Source organism: Eriocheir sinensis, chromosome 33 (assembly GCF_024679095.1).
Source record: "Eriocheir sinensis breed Jianghai 21 chromosome 33, ASM2467909v1, whole genome shotgun sequence".
Lineage (NCBI taxonomy): Eukaryota > Metazoa > Arthropoda > Malacostraca > Decapoda > Varunidae > Eriocheir > Eriocheir sinensis.
Genome location: NC_066541.1, coordinates 6,851,136 through 6,869,568, shown reverse-complemented (window position 1 = coordinate 6,869,568; position 18,433 = coordinate 6,851,136). Strand labels below are relative to the sequence as shown.

Here is an 18,433-nt window from a genome sequence, read left to right as displayed (position 1 = left end):
GTAACTCAACGCCCCAGGATGACTCCCCATCGCTGGGATATGTAACTCAACACCCCCAGGATGACCCCCATCGCTGGGATATGTAACTCATCGCCCCCAGGATGACTCCCCCATCGTTGGGATATGTAACTCATCGCCCCCAGGATGACTCCCCCATCGCTGGGATATGTAACTCATCGCCCCCAGGATGACTCCCCCATCGCTGGGATATGTAACTCATCGCCCCCAGGATGACTCCCCCATCGCTGGGATATGTAATTCAACGCCCCCAGGATGACTCCCCCATCGTTGGGATATGTAACTCATCGCCCCCAGGATGACTCCCCCATCGCTGGGATATGTAACTCATCGCCCCCAGGATGACTACCCCATCGCTGGGATATGTAATTCAACGCCCACAGGATGACGCCCCCATCGCTGGGATATGTAACTCATCGCCCCTAGGATGACTCCCCCATCGCTGGGATATGTAACTCATCGCCCCCAGGATGACTCCCCCATCGCTGGGATATGTAATTCAACGCCCCCAGGATGACTCCCCCATCGCTGGGATATGTAACTCATCGCCCCCAGGATGACTCCCCCATCGCTGGGATATGTATTCAACGCCCCAGGATGACTCCCCATCGCTGGGATATGTAACTCAACGCCCCCAGGATGACTCCCCCATCGCTGGGATATGTAATTCAACGCCCCCAGGATGACTCCCCCATCGCTGGGATATGTAACTCATCGCCCCCAGGATGACTCCCCCATCGCTGGGATATGTAATTCAACGCCCCCAGGATGACTCCCCCATCGCTGGGATATGTAACTCAACGCCCCCAGGATGACTCCCCCATCGCTGGGATATGTAATTCAACGCCCCCAGGATGACTACCCCATCGCTGGGATATGTAATTCAACGCCCCCAGGATGACTCCCCATCGCTGGGATATAATTCAACGCCCCAGGATGACTCCCCATCGCTGGGATATGTAACTCATCGCCCCAGGATGACTCCCCATCGCTGGGATATGTATTCAACGCCCCAGGATGACTCCCCATCGCTGGGATATGTAACTCATCGCCCCAGGATGACTCCCCATCGCTGGGATATGTAATTCAACGCCCCAGGATGACTCCCCATCGCTGGGATATGTAATTCAACGCCCCAGGATGACTCCCCATCGCTGGTATATGTAATTCATCGCCCCCAGGATGACTACCCCATCGCTGGGATATGTAATTCAACGCCCCAGGATGACTCCCCATCGCTGGGATATGTAATTCAACGCCCCCAGGATGACTCCCCCATCGCTGGGATATGTAATTCAACGCCCCCAGGATGACTCCCCCATCGCTGGGATATGTAACTCATCGCCCCCAGGATGACTCCCCCATCGCTGGGATATGTAATTCAACGCCCCCAGGATGACTCCCCCATCGCTGGGATATGTAACTCATCGCCCCAGGATGACTCCCCCATCGCTGGGATATGTAATTCAACGCCCCCAGGATGACTCCCCCATCGCTGGGATATGTAACTCATCGCCTCCAGGATGACTCCCCCATCGCTGGGATATGTAATTCAACGCCCCCAGGATGACTCCCCCATCGCTGGGATATGTAACTCATCGCCCCCAGGATGACTCCCCCATCGCTGGGTTCCCGTCTGAATTTACATTTCTTACATTGTTTACATTTCTTAAAATCATTACATGTCTAGAAACTATTATTTAAATGAAGGTGTCTGGGCGTAATGAGGTACTGGATTCTTGCCATGTGCGTTCCAGTATCACAACAAATGTTATGTCGACTTCATTTGTCCGTCACCGTCAACCTCACTACCATAACTTTTCCAATGACGTCACTGAAGAACGTGTACTCGAAAATTTCCCCAGTAACTAACACTACTCAGTTCTTACCTTCTCTGGCCATTGTGAGGTCGCTCCTACATTACAGAGAGCTTAACCAGAATGGCCAAGTTTCCTCGCCAACATGGTCACTGTGGTCGTGATTTTATTTCACGTGTGTTATTGTATCAGCAAGGCCCAAGGTTTATACTCCTAACTCAATAAATAACTTGCACTTGCCAGGAGAGGTGCCATATTTCCTCGTAAAGTTTGCTGCGGGCTGATTGGTTGAAGACACAGTGTTCGGGTAACACCATCGTATTGGAAATTGTCAGGTAATGTGAGTCAAAACTTGTTAATCAACTCCGGTTTCTCCCTTCGCTATATTATGTCAATTAGAATCGAAAACAGGTTAAGAGAATATGTGCTGGTAAGTCTCGATTTGTTAAAATTAGCCGCCACGTCTGCAACACAAGCTCGTGGTCGGATGCGCCCTCCTTCTTGTGTAACTTTTCACATATTCTAACGCAAATTGAGACACTGCACGAAACAAAACATGTAATTCATAACTACTTTTAAAGTCTACAGTCTACTCAACTGACTCAGATGAGAGCACAAGTGATGGTGAAATGATGTGATGTGAAGGTGGGGTTAGGATTACAGGAGCTGCCTTGTATAAGCCAACCGGCCTCTTGCAGACTCCTTACGTTTTATGTTCTTATGTTCTTATGTTATTCTCTTTACTTCCTTGGACACAACTCTTTCCACTTCCCTTTCTGATTTCCATATCTAACCCAACGAGATACACAGAGACAGCCGGAAACACAGAGATCCAGACAGCATCCTTCACCTCCTCAGCATCCTTCAACTCCTCAGTATCCTTCAATTCTTTACATTCTTGAATTTCATTTTCCAGTTTCCTTTTCAGTTTCTATGTCTAATCCAACGAAACACACAGGAACAAATACAGACGTCCTTCACCCTTTCAGCATCTTTCCCCTTCATAGAATCTTTCACCTCTCGAGTATCCTTCACCTTTTCAGCATCCTTCATCTACTTAGAATTAACTATTTTCCACTTCCCTTTTCAATGTCTAACGGACCTAACAAAGCAAACACAACCATAAACACCGAGAAACAAACAGAATCCTTCTCACTTACTTAGACTTGGCTCTTCGTATCCTGTGCACGAGGTCGAGATGTAGGATGGTTCCCTCGGTGGGGTGGTCGCCGGATCCTTCATGCCTCGTGTAGATTTCCACGCTGAGGCTGAGCTGGTTGGTGCGACTCGCGGTGTCCTCGGGCGACCGGTCCCCGCGCACTACCACCCAGCACCTCCGTTTCCACACCTGCACCTGCGGGAATACGGCTAATGAGGGCAAGGTTCTGGTGTTAGGAGAGAGAGATTGATTTTTTTTTACAGCAAGGGAGGCAGCTCAAGGGGAAAAAAACAAAACGGCAACAAAAAGTTCGCTATGACGCTACTCCGACAGAATAAAACACAACGAGAGGCCAAAAGAGAGGTCAATGTCGGGTGGAGAGGTGTCTTGATATTCTCCAGCAGTTAAAAGGGCAACAAAAACAGGCAACAACAAAAAAAGACCCTTAAAGTATTTCTGTTCACTCTAACATCACAATTAGGCCGCGCCCACCCCAGCCCTCAACCGACCAGTAGGATTCCATCATTCCCAGCCAATCAGATACATCTGTTAGGAAGAAGGGGAGGGGCTTATTTGCCAGGATAGTTTAAACGGTGTATATTAGTGAAGTGTAGCGTAGTGAAGCGAAGGGAAGTAAAGTGAAATGAAGTGTAATATAACAGTGTAGAATATTTTACATCAATTGAAAGAGCTTAAGGACATAACGAAAACAAAAACAAAAGCTCGCTAAGCGCTGATCTAGTAAAATAATTCAGAATGTGAGACCAGAAGGGAGATCAATTTCGGTTGGAGAGGTTTCTAGTAGTAATAATAGTAATGTAGAATAATAAAAGGTAATGTGGAATAGTAATGTAAGAGTATGATATTGAAGAAGGGAAGAGATGTGAAGGGTGTGTTCGGGTCACATTCACTACCACCTCCACCACCACCTTCACTCCCCCACCTAAGCGCACGGAAATAGGGTTAATTAGGGCACGTACAGCTGTAAGGGAGGGAAGAAATAGGTGTGAGAAATGAGGCAGGAAGGAAATACAAGTCAATTCAGTCTGTGGTCTTATTCTTTATCTCAGCCCTTCAGTGGATCTCCAGCTTATATATCTTCCTCCTCCTCCTCCTCCTCCTCCTCCTCCTCGATGGAAGAGATGAGGAAAATCAATGAGTGTGGGAATATTTTTTAATGAAAGGAAGGAAAGGAAGATAAAAAGTAGAAGCATATTGATTGATCCTATTTATCTGTCTAGCCAATCATTCTCTCTCTCTCTCTCTCTCTCTCTCTCTCTCTCTCTCTCTCTCTCTCTCTCTCTCTCTCTCTCTCTCTCTCTCTCTCTCTCTCTCTCTCTCTCTCTCTCTCTCTCTCTCTCTCTCTCTCTCTCTCTCTCTCTCTCTCTCTCTCTCTCTCTCTCATATGTTTATATAATCAAGATGAAAAAAAAAAGTTGATGCGCCAGCGATTCATGAAACGGATGAAGGAGGAAGAGGGGGAGAAGGAGGAAGAGGAAGAGGAAGAGGAGGAGGAGGAGGAGGAGGAGGAGGAGGAGGAGGAGGAGGAGGATAAGAGATGAAAAGTAGCAAGGCAAACACCAACACATCAATATTTACTAACTCTCATCTTGGTACAAACACACTCTCTCTCTCTCTCTCTCTCTCTCTCTCTCTCTCTCTCTCTCTCTCTCTCTCTCTCTCTCTCTCTCTCTCTCTCTCTCTCTCTCTCTCTCTCTCTCTTCGTCTTTTACTCTCCTCGCTCACATTCTTTCGTCCCCTCAACACACACACACACACACACACACACACACACATGGATGGGCAAAGGGGATTTATAGCTTGGTGTTGGTCGTGTTTTTTTTTTTTTTTTTGTGTGTGTGTGTGTGTGTGTGTGTGTGTGTGTGTGTGTGTGTGTGTGAGAAATAATGTATACCTGAGCGCAAGGATGAATAACACATATGCACACCTGTCGTTTTCCAGAGAGAGAGAGAGAGAGAGAGAGAGAGAGAGAGAGAGAGAGAGAGAGTAAACTTTGGAAAGAATGCCGTGAAATTATTTAGCGTTATGTGCTGTGATTTCACCTTTCTTTCTTTCTTTCTTTCTTTCTTTCTTTCTTTCTTTCTTTCTGTTTTTCCTCTGACATTTCTTCTGACAATGTTACTCCTCCTTTTTTTTTCTCCCCCTTTTTTTGACATTTTCTCCTTTCCTTTTTTTCTTTCTTTTTTCTTTCTTTCAGTATTCAGGCAATCTTTGTTTCTTTTGACAGTCTCTTTCTTTTTTCCTTTATTTCCTTCTTTCTCTTTCTTTTGTTCTTTCATTCATTCATTCTTTTCTTATCTCTCATTCTTTCTTTCTTCGTTCGTTCGTTCGTTCGTTCTCTATCCCTTTACATAACATATCTCATCATTAAAACAAAAACCCTTCTTGTTATATCGTATTCACTTCACTTATTCACGCACTCATCCATCCATCTTGCCTCACATGTTCATTCATTATTTTCATTCCAATTATTATTAAATTCAAGAGCATATAAATTAACACATGGCTCATCTATTTCACTTGCTTCCTTTATTCACTTAGTTACTCATTTATCCATCCTTTCCTTCTTTCTTACATTGGTGAATTTATTATATTATTTTCTTTTTATATCTTTCTGAATTTAACAGCTTATAGATTACGTATCTCACTATTATACAACCTTGAGACTGTATTTTGTTTATTTCGTTTATTCAATCACACATCTGTTCATTATTCCCATCCTCCTCTTCTTCTGCATTCATTATAATTTTCTTTTCTCAGTCTTTCTATATTCAAGGGGTTATAGATTAATTCGTATCCCACTCTTTCATTTTTCTTAATTTATTCATTCGTGCATCAATCCTTTCCTTCTTTCTTGCACTGTTTTTTTTTCCATCTTTTTCCTTCATCTCTTTCTAAATTCAAAGGCGTATGGATTAACATGTATTCCACTGTTCAGTTCACTTCATTTCTTCATTCCCTAACTTTTCCATCTATTCCTCTCTTCTTTCTTTCCTCCGTTCATTCGTCATTTTTCATTCATTTCCTTTGCTATTTTATCCTTCTCTCTTTCCTCCGCTCTTTCATCATTTCTCATTCATTGGCTGTACTTCATTTATTCATCCATCTATTCTATCTTTCTTTCCTTCCTCCGTTCATTCATCATTTCTCATTCATTGCCTTTACTTAATTTCTACATCCATCTATTATTTCATTCTTTCTCCCCGCTCATTCGTCACTGTCTTTCTATCTCTTTCTAAATTCAAGGGCGTATATATTATGTATCCCACTATTCATTTATTCATCCAACACTCTCTCTCTCTCTCTCTCTCTCTATCTATCTATCTATCTATCTATCTATCTCTATCTATCTATCTATCTATCTATCTATCTATCTAAATTCAAGGGCGTATATATTATGTATTCCTCTATCACACAACCTCGGCGCCAGGTAACGTTATGCAGGTGTATCTCTTAAGGCCTAATGATTAATTGAAGCCATCTCCCTCTCGATGCTAATCACGCCACATAAGTTAAAGGAGGAGGGACTGAGGGAAGCCTGGGTATGGTGGTTATGGTGGTTATGGTGGTTATGGTGGTGGTGGTGGTGGTGGAAGATCGACTGAAGGATTGAAAACGCAGTGGTGATTTTGGCTATATTGTTGTTGTTGCTGTTGTTGTTTCTTATGGTGATGGTGGTGGGGGTGGTGGTGGTTATGTTGGTGGTGATGGAAGACTGAGTAAAGGAAAGAAAATAGTGATGTGGTTGTGGTGTTGATCGTGGTGTTGTTGGTGTTGTTGGTGTTGGCGGTGTCTATAGAAGAGATGATGAAGCATAGAGCAACTTGGTAGTGAGTGAACAATCGTAGTAATAGTAGTAGAAGTAGTAGTAGTAGTAATAGTAGTAGTAATAGTAGTAGTAGTAGTAGTAGTAGTAGTAGTAGTAATAGTCGTAATAGTAGTAGTAGTAGTAGTCGTAGTAGTAGTAGTAGTAGTAATAGTAGTAGTAATAGTCGTCGTCGTCGTCGTCGTAGTAGTAGTAGTAGTAGTAGTAGTAGTAGTAGTAGTAATAGTCGTCGTCGTCGTCGTAGTAGTAGTAGTAGTAGTAGTAGTAGTAGTAGTAATAGTAGTAGTAATAGTCGTCGTCGTCGTCGTAGTAGTAGTAGTAGTAGTAGTAGTAGTAGTAGTAGTAGTAGTAGTAGTAGTAGTAGTAATAGTCGTCGTCGTAGTAGTAGTAGTAGTAGTAGTAGTAGTACGGTAATAAACTAATGGTTATGGTGTTGGTGTCATATGATGGTGGTGGTGGTGGTGGTGATGCTAGAGAAAGACCAACTTAACTAATAGTGGTGGTGGTGGTGGTGGTGAGATATGCCCCGCCGAGGGTAGCGCCGTGAAGAAAATGGGGCCCAGGAGACGTATTGAGAAAGGGGGCACTGTACGAGATTTGCCGCCGTCTTGGGAGGAGAGAGAGAGAGAGAGAGAGAGAGAGAGAGAGAGAGAGAGAGAGAGAGAGAGAGAGAGAGAGAGAGAGAGCATGCTAATTTATGTGCACCGAGAACCATGTATGTAGACACCAAAGTATACATGCCACACACACACACACACACACACACACACACACACACACACACACACAGACAGACACGTTAAAAGCAGTCCCATGCTTATATTACCCTTTAGTTCTGCCATGCACCTGTGTGGGATGGAGATAATGGCAGGTGTGATAATGGTGGCGGTGGTGGTGCTTGTGGTGGTGGTGCTTGTGGTGGTGGTGGTGATGATGGATCGGTTCTCTACGAAATGGTGGTGAAGTTAATGAGATAAATGTTTGCCTGGGATGCTGGAAAATTTAGGTGTTGTTATTGGTGGTGTTTTTGTTGTTGTTGTTGTTGGTGGTGGTGGTGGTGGCAATATTGTTGTCTTTAATACTATTGCTTTTATTGTTGCATCATTTTGTTGTTTTCGTGCATTTATATATTTGTTTTTATTCTTGTTGTTGTTGTTGTTGCTGCTGGCGGTGTTCCTGTATCATCATTCTCTTTATCATCGACATCATCATCATCATCATCATCACAAGCAATAACAAACAGCAACAGCAAACATAAAAAAGAAAGAACAAAACATTTCCTCAGACACTTCATCGTTGAGGTGGTGGTGGTGGTGGTGGTGGTAATGGTAGTGTGGTGGTGGTGGTGGTTGTGGTCGCATCTATAACTACCGTCGTACTCTAATAGCATAAAGGGGGAGGGGAGTGAAAGGGGAGTATGGGGGGTGCGAAGGGAGGGAGGGGAGAGGTGAGGGGGAAGGCAAAAGGGAGTAAAAACGTGAATAAATCATTGAACGGGGAGTGAGGGAGGGGTGGGGGTATGGGGGGGGGCGCCATATCAATTTATAAAGAAATATAAATCAATATAAATTATGCTTTGTTGACTTACTTTCATCATGTGTTGCTGCGATGGGGGGCGTTGGGGGGGCGCGTTCGAAGGGGGGGCGAGCGAGCGAAGGGGAGGGGGCGGTGGGAGGCGGTACGTGGTGGAGGGGGGTGGGCGGGGGGGGCGATGTTTTGAAGGGGGTGGGAGGGGGAGCAAAAATATGAATCAATTACTCTCTTTTTCTTTACTATCATCATCATCATCATTATTATTGTTATTATTATGGAGAACAGGAAGAGAGTGAACGAGAAAGAAAGAGAGGGAGGGAGGGAGGGAGGGAGCGAGAGAGAGAGATAAGAGTGAAAAATATGGCTTTAAATTTGTGGGTGTTTGAGAAATCCGTCATAATATCTTTTTACCTTCTGGGGTGATTTATAGGCGGAGGGGAGAAGGAACGGAGCGAAGCAGAGACTTGATATATGAACGTGAATGAACGAAACTAATAACACACACACACACACACACACACACACACACACACACACACACACACACACACATAAGGAGAGGTACAAGAGAGAATGGGATGGGAATGGAGGCACGAATGGAAGTGGAAGATAAGAGGGAAGGATAGAGGAGGGGCGATGGGAGAGGAAATGGAAGGGGCTGGAGAAAGGGGGAAAGAAGGGTTAAGGGGAAGGAAGGGCTGGGGAAAGGGGAAAGCAGGGTTAAGGGGAAGGAAGGGGCTGGGGAAAGGGGGAAAGAAGGGTTTAGGGGAAGGAAGGGGCTGGGGAAAGGGGGAAAGAAGGTTAAGGGAAGGAAGGGCTGGGGAAAGGGGAAGAAAGAAGGGTTTAGGGGAAGGAAGGGCTGGGGAAAGGGGAAAGAAGGAAAGGGGAAAGAAGGGTTTAGGGAAGGAAGGGCTGGGGAAAGGGGGAAAGAAGGGTTAGGGGAAGGAAGGGCTGGGGAAAGGGGAAAAGAAGGGTTAAGGGAAGGAAGGGCTGGGAAAGGGGGAAAGAAGGGTTTAGGGGAAGGAAGGGGCTGGGGAAAGGGGAAAGAAGGGTTAAGGGAAGGAAGGGCTGGGGAAAGGGGAAAGAAGGGTTTAGGGGAAGGAAGGGGCTGGGGAAAGGGGGAAAGAAGGGTTTAGGGGAAGGAAGGGGCTGGGGAAAGGGGGAAAGAAGGGTTAAGGGGAAGGAAGGGGCTGGGGAAAGGGGGAACGAAGGGTTTAGGGAAGGAAGGGCTGGGGAAAGGGGAAAGAAGGGTTAAGGGAAGGAAGGGGCTGGGGAAAGGGGGAAAGAAGGGTTAAGGGGAAGGAAGGGGCTGGGGACAGGGGGAAAGCAGGGTTAAGGGGAAGGAAGGGGCTGGGGATAGGGGGAAAGAAGGGTTAAGGGGAAGGAAGGGGCTGGGGAGAGGGGGAAAGAAGGGTTTAGGGGAAGGAAGGGGCTGGGGAAAGGGGGAAAGAAGGGTTAAGGGGAAGGAAGGGGCTGGGGAAAGGGGGAAAGCATTAATTATTCAGATAACTTATGTGTAGGTAATGTTGGTTATGATATACCTCTCTCTCTCTCTCTCTCTCTCTCTCTCTCTCTCTCTCTCTCTCTCTCTCTCTCTCTTTCACAAACACACACACACACACACACACACACACACACACACACACACACACACACACACACACACACACACACACACACACACACACACACACACACACACACACACACACACACACACACACACACACACACACACACACACACACACACACACACACACACACACACACACACACACACACACACACACACACACACACACACACACGCGTACACATGAGCGGCGCCACAGCTGGGTGATGTATGTGTGCGCCAGAACTTCGATTGTAAAAGATAAAATGTGTTTTGCCTAAAAATCCCAACAACTGTGTGTGTGTAAGGGGGTGGGTGGGGAAGGGAGGAGGAGGAGGGAGGGAGAGATGGAGGGGGGGAGAGATGGAGGGAAGGAGAGATGGATGGAGGGAGAGATGGAGGGAGGAAGAGATGGAGGGAAGGAGAGATGGAGGGAGGGAGAGATGGAGGCAAGGAGAGATGGAAGGAGGGAGAGATGGAGGGAAGGAGAGATGGAGGGAAGGAGAGATGGAGGGAGGGAGAGATGGAGGGAGGAAAAGATGGAGGGAGGGAGAGATGGAGGGAGGGAGAGATGGAGAGAGGGAGAGATGGAGAGAGGGAGAGAGAGGAAGGAGGGAGAGAGAGAAGGAAGAGAGAAAGAGGAGGAAGAGAGAAAGAGGAGGAAGAGAGAGAGAGAGAGAGAGAGAGAGAGAGAGAGAGAGAGAGAGAGAGAGAGAGAGAGAGAGAGAGAGAGAGAGAGAGAGAGAGAGAGAGAGAGAGAGAGAGAGAGAGTTAAAAGGAGGGAATAAGGGGAGAGGAGAGAGAGATATGGAGAGAGAGAGAGAGAGAGAGAGAGAGAGAGAGAGAGAGAGAGAGAGAGAGAGAGAGAGAGAGAGAGAGAGAGAGAGAGAGAGAGAGAGAGAGAGAGAGAGAGAGAGAGAGAGAGAGAGAGAGAGAGGGAGAGAAGGAAAATGTGAAAATAAAAGAAGAGAGGGAGGGAGAGAGGGAATGAGGGAGTGGAAAAAAAAAGAGAAAGAAAGGGAAAGTTATGAGGAGGGAGGTAGATAGAAAGAAAGGGAGAGGAAAAGAAGGCAGATGGAGAGAGAGAGAGAGAGAGAGAGAGAGAGAGAGAGAGAGAGAGAGAGAGAGAGAGAGAGAGAGAGAGAGAGAGAGAGAGAGAGAGAGAGAGAGAGAGAGAGAGAGAGAGAGAGAGAGAGAGAGAGAGAGAGAGAGAGAGAGAGAGATTGAGGGAGAAATTATACGAGAAAAACAGGATTGAAGGAGGGATGAAAATAAAGAAAGGGAGAGGAAAGAAGGCAGAAGGATAAAGGAGAGAGAGAGAGAGAGAGAGAGAGAGAGAGAGAGAGAGAGAGAGAGAGAGAGAGAGAGAGAGAGAGAGAGAGAGAGAGAGAGAGAGAGAGAGAGAGAGAGAGAGAAGGACTGAAGGCTAAATTATACGAGAAAAAAAACAGGAATGAAAGAAGAGTGAAAATATAAAGAAAGGGAGAGGAAAAGAAGACAGGGAGAAAGGGGGGAAGAGAAAGAGAGAAAGAGCGTGAAAAAGAGGAGATAGAAAAAACGGAGGAAGACTCAACTTTAAGAAAAAATAAGGAAGAATCAATAAAAAAAGGAAGAAAAGAAAGAAAGAAACAAGAAAGAAACACGAGGACAAGAAGTAAAGTCAAAAGGGAGAGAAAGGAGGAAATTATATATGGACGAAGGTGTTGGAGGAGGGAGACAAAGGGAGGGAGGGAGGGAGGGAAGAGGAAAGGGGAGATAAAGGGTGGCGGCCGTGGGGAGAGAAGAGGGGAGAGAGGGATGTGAAATGTGAGTGGTATCAGAGTGAGGAGGAGGAAGAGGAGGAGGAGAAGGAAGAGAAGGAAGAGGAGGGGGAGGAGGCAATACACAATGACACCAGAATAGCATTAAGGAGGAGGAGGAGGAGGAGGAAACTAAAGGGAGATGGAGGAAGAGATGACTCAGGAGGAAAGGTTAGGGAGGTGGAAGGAAAAAAATGTTGGGAGTGCTAAGAGGGAGGAAAAGGAGGAGGAGGAAGGAAGAAGGAGGAGGAGGAGGAGGGGTGTGTCATCGTATATTTTAACCCTTCCTCAATATTTTCTTCCTCTCCTTTAAACTCTCGCTTTCCTCCGAAGAAAGAAAAGGTGCAGGATTTCTTCTTTTTCCCTCTCACTCTCTCTCTCTCCTTCCCTCCTTCTCTCTTCCTCTCCTTATTCCTATTCCTATTATTACTCTCATTATTATCATTGAAGCATCCACTACAGTATGTCACCAGCATCCAATCTCTCTCCCTCTTTCCCTCCTTTCCTCCTCTCCATCCCTCCTCCTCTCCTCCCTTGTAATTACTTTAGAGCTCTCAACACACACATGCATGCACCCTTCCTCCATTTTCTCCCCCTATCCTCCCCCTTTCCTCCCCTCCATCCCCTCCCCTCTCCCCCTTTGCTCCCCGCGTGGCAGGGCTCACCAGGTGAATATAAAACAAGGCGGCATTGATCAGGTGTGGCAGGTAGACCCCAGCCAGGTAATTGCTTTCTATACATCTCCTACCTGCGACCAATTAGCCCTACCCGAAACCTATTATTTGTTACCTGAGATCCCGATACCTGTGCGCTCGCTCCTTTTCTCTTACCCTACTTTATCTAATCACTAAAATCCTCTGTTGATTGTATTGTTTTTTCCTTTGTTTCCCTCAATTCTAGTCCTCTGTTGATTGTATTGTTTTTTCCTTTGTTTCCCTCAATTCTAGTTCTGTTTAGCTCTTGTTCTCTAATCTATAATCCAGTTACTTTGGTTGTCCGTTAGTTTTTCGTACTTCGCATATGACTCGCCCAAGTCTACTTAAACTGGTTCGTCTTTACAGTATCATCTATCTCTGTCTGTTCCCTAATCTATGACCCTTTTACTTTTGTTGTCCGTCAATTCTCAGTTCTACGCATATGACTCGCCCAAGTCTACTTAAACAGATTGGTCTTTACAGTATCATCTAGCTCTGTGTATCCCCTAATCTATGACCCTTTTACTTTTGTTGTCCGTCAATTCTCAGTTCTACGCATATGACTCGCCCAAGTCTACTTAAACAGATTGGTCTTTACAGTATCATCTAGCTCTGTGTATCCCCTAATCTATGACCCTTTGACTTTGGTTGTCCGTTTGTTATCAGTTATACGCATGATATGACCTGCACAAGTTCACTTCACCTGTTTCGTCTTTAGAATATCATCAAGCTCTGTCTGTTCCTATGATGTTTGCCTCCTGTATCTTCATGGTAAGTGACTATTTACTCCTTCTTTCTCTCCAACTGATCTCCAATGTTTCACTCTATGGTCCTGTACTGAATGTTATGCTATACCTAACTATTCCTGCTTGCATTATGTCTTCCTGTACTTTTTAACATTCTCTATTTATCTATCTCTCCTTCTTCACCCGATATCCTTCTGTACTAAAGAATGTAATACCTCTTCTTACTACCATACCTGTAAATAAACTTGTCTCGTACCGCGTTTACCTGGCTCCCTAATACTCACTTTTATTCCCTATCTGTATAATGCTTTACCTGATACTAATGCTTTACCTGATACTAATGCTTTACCTGATACTAATGCTTTACCTGATACTAATGCTTTACCTGATACTAATGCTTTACCTGATACTAATGCTATACCTAATACCACATCTACCTGTTACCGCGTTTTTTTTTTTTTTTTTTTTTTTTTTTTAAAGCAATGGAGAGAGTTCAAGGGCGTAAAAAAAAAAATATAAAAAAATGCCCGCTACTTAGTTTCCTGCCTTCCTAATCACCTCTTTCATTCCCTGTCTATATAATACTTTACCTGACTAATGCTTTACCTAATACCACATTTACCTGTTACCCCAATTACCTGCCTTCCTAATCACTCCCTTTTATTCCCTGCCCACATAATGCCTCACTCTACCTAATGGTGTATCTACCTTGCACCGGTTACCTGTCTTCCCTAACACTCCATCCCCTTTACCTCCCGTCTTGCCTCACCTTCCCTAACCCACTTACCTTACGCGCCCTGTATTAATCACCCTTCCCATTAACCTGTCTCGCACCTATTCCTCTTTCCTTTTTATATCATATTGCTTATTTTTGCTCTTTTTCTTCTCCTCATTATCAATATTATTGCAAAGCCAGTATTGATTTTTCATAACTTAATTTCCTCCTCCATCTTCATTACTTTTTTCTTCACTCTCTTTCCTCCCCTCCTGTCATCTCTCATGTTTCCTCCGCCTCTCTCCCCTCGTGTCTTCCTTCCTCCACCACCCTTCCTCACTCTCTCTCTCTCTCTCTCTCTCCCCTTCCTTCCCTTCCTCTCTCATCATCCCTTCTTCTCTCCCCTTCCCTCTCCCTCTCTTCTTTCTCTCTCCACCCGCCCTTCAGACTTATTCCCTTTTCCCCTTCCTCCCTGTCTTTCCTCCCCTTTCTTTCTCACCCTTCCCCTTCTACACTTTTTTTCCTCTCCTCTCTCTCCCTTCGCCTCCCTTTTCCTTCCCTTTCTCTGTGTTTCTTCGTTTCGTCACTCTCTCTCTCTCTCTCTCCAACGCCCTTTAAACTTCCCCTTCTGTTCTTCCACCCTATTTCTGCTCCTCCTCCTCCTCCTCCTCCTCCCTCCCTTCCACTCTTCTCTCATAAGTGGCGTAAAGTAATGAACAAATGCGGTTTTTTTTTCATCCACACACATGGTGGTCACACGAACTGGTCAACACCTCCATGGGTCTAACGAGAGGAGGAGGAGGAGGAGGAGGCGTGATGGTGGTGGTGGTGGTGATGACGGTGAACGAAAATGAACCTTACTGGCATTGTATTTTAAGTCGATTTGAGTGTTAGTGTTAGCATCTGTTCGTCTGTGTGGCTGTCTGGCTGTCCGCGTGTCTAGTAATCTGTCTGTCTGTCTAGTCTGTCTGTTTCTATCTAAATGTCTATGTGTGTTCGTCTGTGTTTATCGATGTTAGTACGTGTCTTTGTCTATCTGTCTGTGTCTTTCTGTTTAGGAGTGTGTGTGTGTGTGTGTGTGTGTGTGTGTGTGTATGTATCTCTGTCTGACCCAACTATCTATCTCTATGCCTGCCTGTCTGTCTCTGTCTATCCCTCTGTCTGTTTGTCTACCTGTCTATCTATCTCCCTGTCTGTCTGTATCTGTCTATCTCATCCCTTATCACGGCATATCAGATTTAAGAGTTTTCCGCCGTGCATCTTTAGGGAAATTAATCCTCTATGGAAATTAATCGCCCCCTCCTCTCCCTCTCCTCGGGGAAATGCGGGAAATGTCGGCCGCGCGTGTGTGTCCTTTTAATTCCCGACGAGTGTTTTCCGTATTAATTTTCTTCCTCGAACTTAATCGCCAAGTTTCCTAAAGGTCGAAGGTCAAGTGTGTGTTTTATGGCGATGGTGGTGGTGGTGGTGGTAATGAATGTAGTAGTAGTAGTAGTGGTAGTAGTAGTAGTGGTAGTAGTAGTGGTGGTAGTAGTGGTAGTTGTAGTAGTAGTTGTAGTTTTTGTATTGGTGGTGATGATGGTAGTTAAAGTCTGGATCTCTCTCTCTCTCTCTCTCTCTCTCTCTCTCTCTCTCTCTCTCGGTGTTTGTGCGAGAGAAAAGTTTTTAAGGCATTATTGACTCCCGAAGTCCAATGCCTCCTGAGACTCCTCCTCCTCCTCCTCCTCCTCCTCCTCCTCCTCCTTCTCCTCCTCCTCCTGCTCCTCCTCCTGCTCCTCCTCCTCCTTTTATTCCTCTCAGTTCCATCTGCCATTGTTCCTCCACTTCTTCTTTATCTTTCTTCTTTCAATTTCAGAATCAGATCTTTTTCTTCTCTCCTCCTCCTCCTCCTTCTCCTCCTCCTCCTTTTCATTCTCTGTTTGTTTTCTAATCTTTCCTCTCTTTCTCTTTTGTTTTCTCTCTTTTCAACTTTCATTCTTCCTCCTCTTCCTCCTCCTCCTCCCTTTTCTTCCTTTGTTTTCTAATCTTTCCCCTCCCTCCCTTTTGTTTTTCTCTTCTCGTTTCTCCTTCCTCCTCCTCTTTCTCCTCATTTTCCTTCTGGCCTCACATTTCCTATCCTATTTCCCTCGCTTTCCTCTTTCATTCTCAGATCTCCTTCATTCCTTCCTGCATCCTCATTTTCTTCCTTCCAGTCTTCTGTCTTTTCCTTATCTTTTTCTGCTTATCTATATTTCCTCCCATCTCTTTTTTCTCCTCCTCTTCTCTCATTTACTCTCACTTTCTCTCCTCTCCCCTCGCTCCCATCTATTCATTTCCCCTAATCCTCCGCTCTTCTGCCTCCCTTTCCTCCTCCTTTCCTCCCTCTCTGTCCCCTTTCTCTCTCTCTCTCTCTCTCTCTCTCTCTCTCTCTCTCCCCCCCTGACAGTGTTGCCAGATGCGCCATAATCATCCGCGTAATTAGTGAGGGGGGTTCGTATCCCGTTTTGGTAACACTGACTAGCACGCTCTCTCTCTCTCTCTCTCTCTCTCTCTCTCTCTCTCTCTCTCTCTCTCTCTCTCTCTCTCTCTCTCTCTCTCTCTCTCTCTCTCTCTCTCTCTCTCTCGCTAAGGACCGTGTACATGCTCCTGGTAATGACTGTGTGTGTGTGTGTGTGTGTGTGCGTGTGTTGGTGGCACCAGTGTTAAACCGGGAGGAAAGTTTTAACCTTCTTCCCCCCCCTTCCTCTTCCTCCTCCTCCTCTTTCTCCTCCTCCTCCTCCTCTTCCTCCCCCTCCCCTCCTCCTCCTCCTCTTCCACCCCCGTCGTCAGGCTAACCAGACAGGTAGTTTTGCTAATTAATCATTCTTCCCACAACCACACACACACACACACACACACACACACACACACACACACACACACACACACACACAAAACATTCCATCATACCACATCCGTCTGTCTCCTGCATTCCTCCCAGCTCCTTTTTTTTTCCCAGCACGTGAAAAGAAATGAAATAGCGGCGCATTAAAAATCCATCCAATTAAAAATGAAAACTTAATTGAAACGCGGAAAAGATAAAAAAAAAGATGAAAAAGAAAAGAAGTGAAAAATGCGACGTGATATTACTTGGCAGGATGCAAGCGTGGGTTTAGATTAATTAGAGCCTTGATGACGCTGACGAGGATGATGATGATGATGATGATGACGGTGATGACGGTGATGATAAAGAGGAGGAGGAGGATGGTAATGATGATGGTGGTGATGATGATGATGACGGTGATGATAAAGAGGAGGAGGAGGATGGTAATGATGATGGTGGTGATGATGATGATGACGGTGATGATAAAGAGGAGGAGGAGGAGGAGGATGGTAATGATGATGGTGGTGATGATGATGATGATGATGACGGTGATGATAAAGAGGAGGAGGAGGATGGTAATGATGGTGGTGATGATGATGATGATGACGAAGGTGATGATAATGAGGAGGAGGAGGGTAATGATGATGGTGGTGATGATGATGATGATGACGAAGGTGATGATAATGATGATAAAGAGGAGGAGGAGGATGGTAATGATGATGGTGATAATGAGGAAATGGTGATAATGAAGGTGATGATAATGATAATGATAGTGAAGATTAGGATACTGGTTGTGATGGATAAGGATGGATTAGGATAAGGATAAGAATGATGGGAAAAACACGAGACTGGTAAAGATTGTGGTAGTGGCGATGATAATGACGTAGATATTAATGATGATGAGTACAATACAGATAATGATAGTGATAATGGACTTGGATAAAACGAATAATGACTCCCTCCCTCCCTTCCTCCCATCACCTCCTCTCACCATCCATTCCCCGCCACCTTTCCAATCAACCCAAGGCACCACGCTCACCAGGTAGGCACGGGCGGCGCAGCAGGTGGAGGGGGGAAGGGAGGGACAGGTGGAAGCTCAGGTAACGCGGCGGCCAGGTGTAATGAAAGGGACAGGTGATTATCGCGTGAGAACCGTCGCGTTAGAGCAGATCAGTGGTGCGTAAATATCGGCGTAAGCACTGACCAGAACAACTGCGTATAGAGCGAGCCTTGTAGTGTGTGTGTGTGTGTGTGTGTGTGTGTGTGTGTGTGACTGGTGAAACGGATAGAGAGAGGATGCCAAAGAAGAGAAGGATATAAAAGAAGGCAGACAGATAGACAGGCAGACAGATAGACAGACAGGCATATAAACAAGTGAATAAACAAACAAACAAACAGACAGACAGACGGACATAGACACATTGACAGGATACAACCACGGATTCACGGAGACACAGACGGAAAAACACACACACACACAGACACAGACGGAAAACACACACACACACAGACACACACACACACACACACACACACACACACACACACACACACACACACACACACACGAGCATAGAAACAAGCACACAAGACACGGATAAACAGACAGACAGACAGACAGATACAGACAAACAAACAAACAAACAAA

At 45.5% G+C, this 18,433-nt stretch overlaps 1 protein-coding gene across 3 annotated transcripts in view; it reads right to left on the bottom strand.

Moving 5' to 3' along the window:
- Positions 1-18,433, bottom strand: part of LOC127006648 (uncharacterized) — a 91,344-nt gene that overhangs the window by 51,028 nt on the left and 21,883 nt on the right. For 2 of the 3 annotated variants that reach the window (XM_050876800.1, XM_050876801.1), the window contains exon 2: positions 2,996-3,189. In XM_050876800.1, coding sequence (XP_050732757.1) covers positions 2,996-3,189 — 194 coding nt within the window. Of the gene's footprint in view, positions 1-2,995; positions 3,190-8,429; positions 8,445-18,433 lie in introns of all 3 variants that reach the window. The other variant, XM_050876799.1, reaches the window with a different exon arrangement.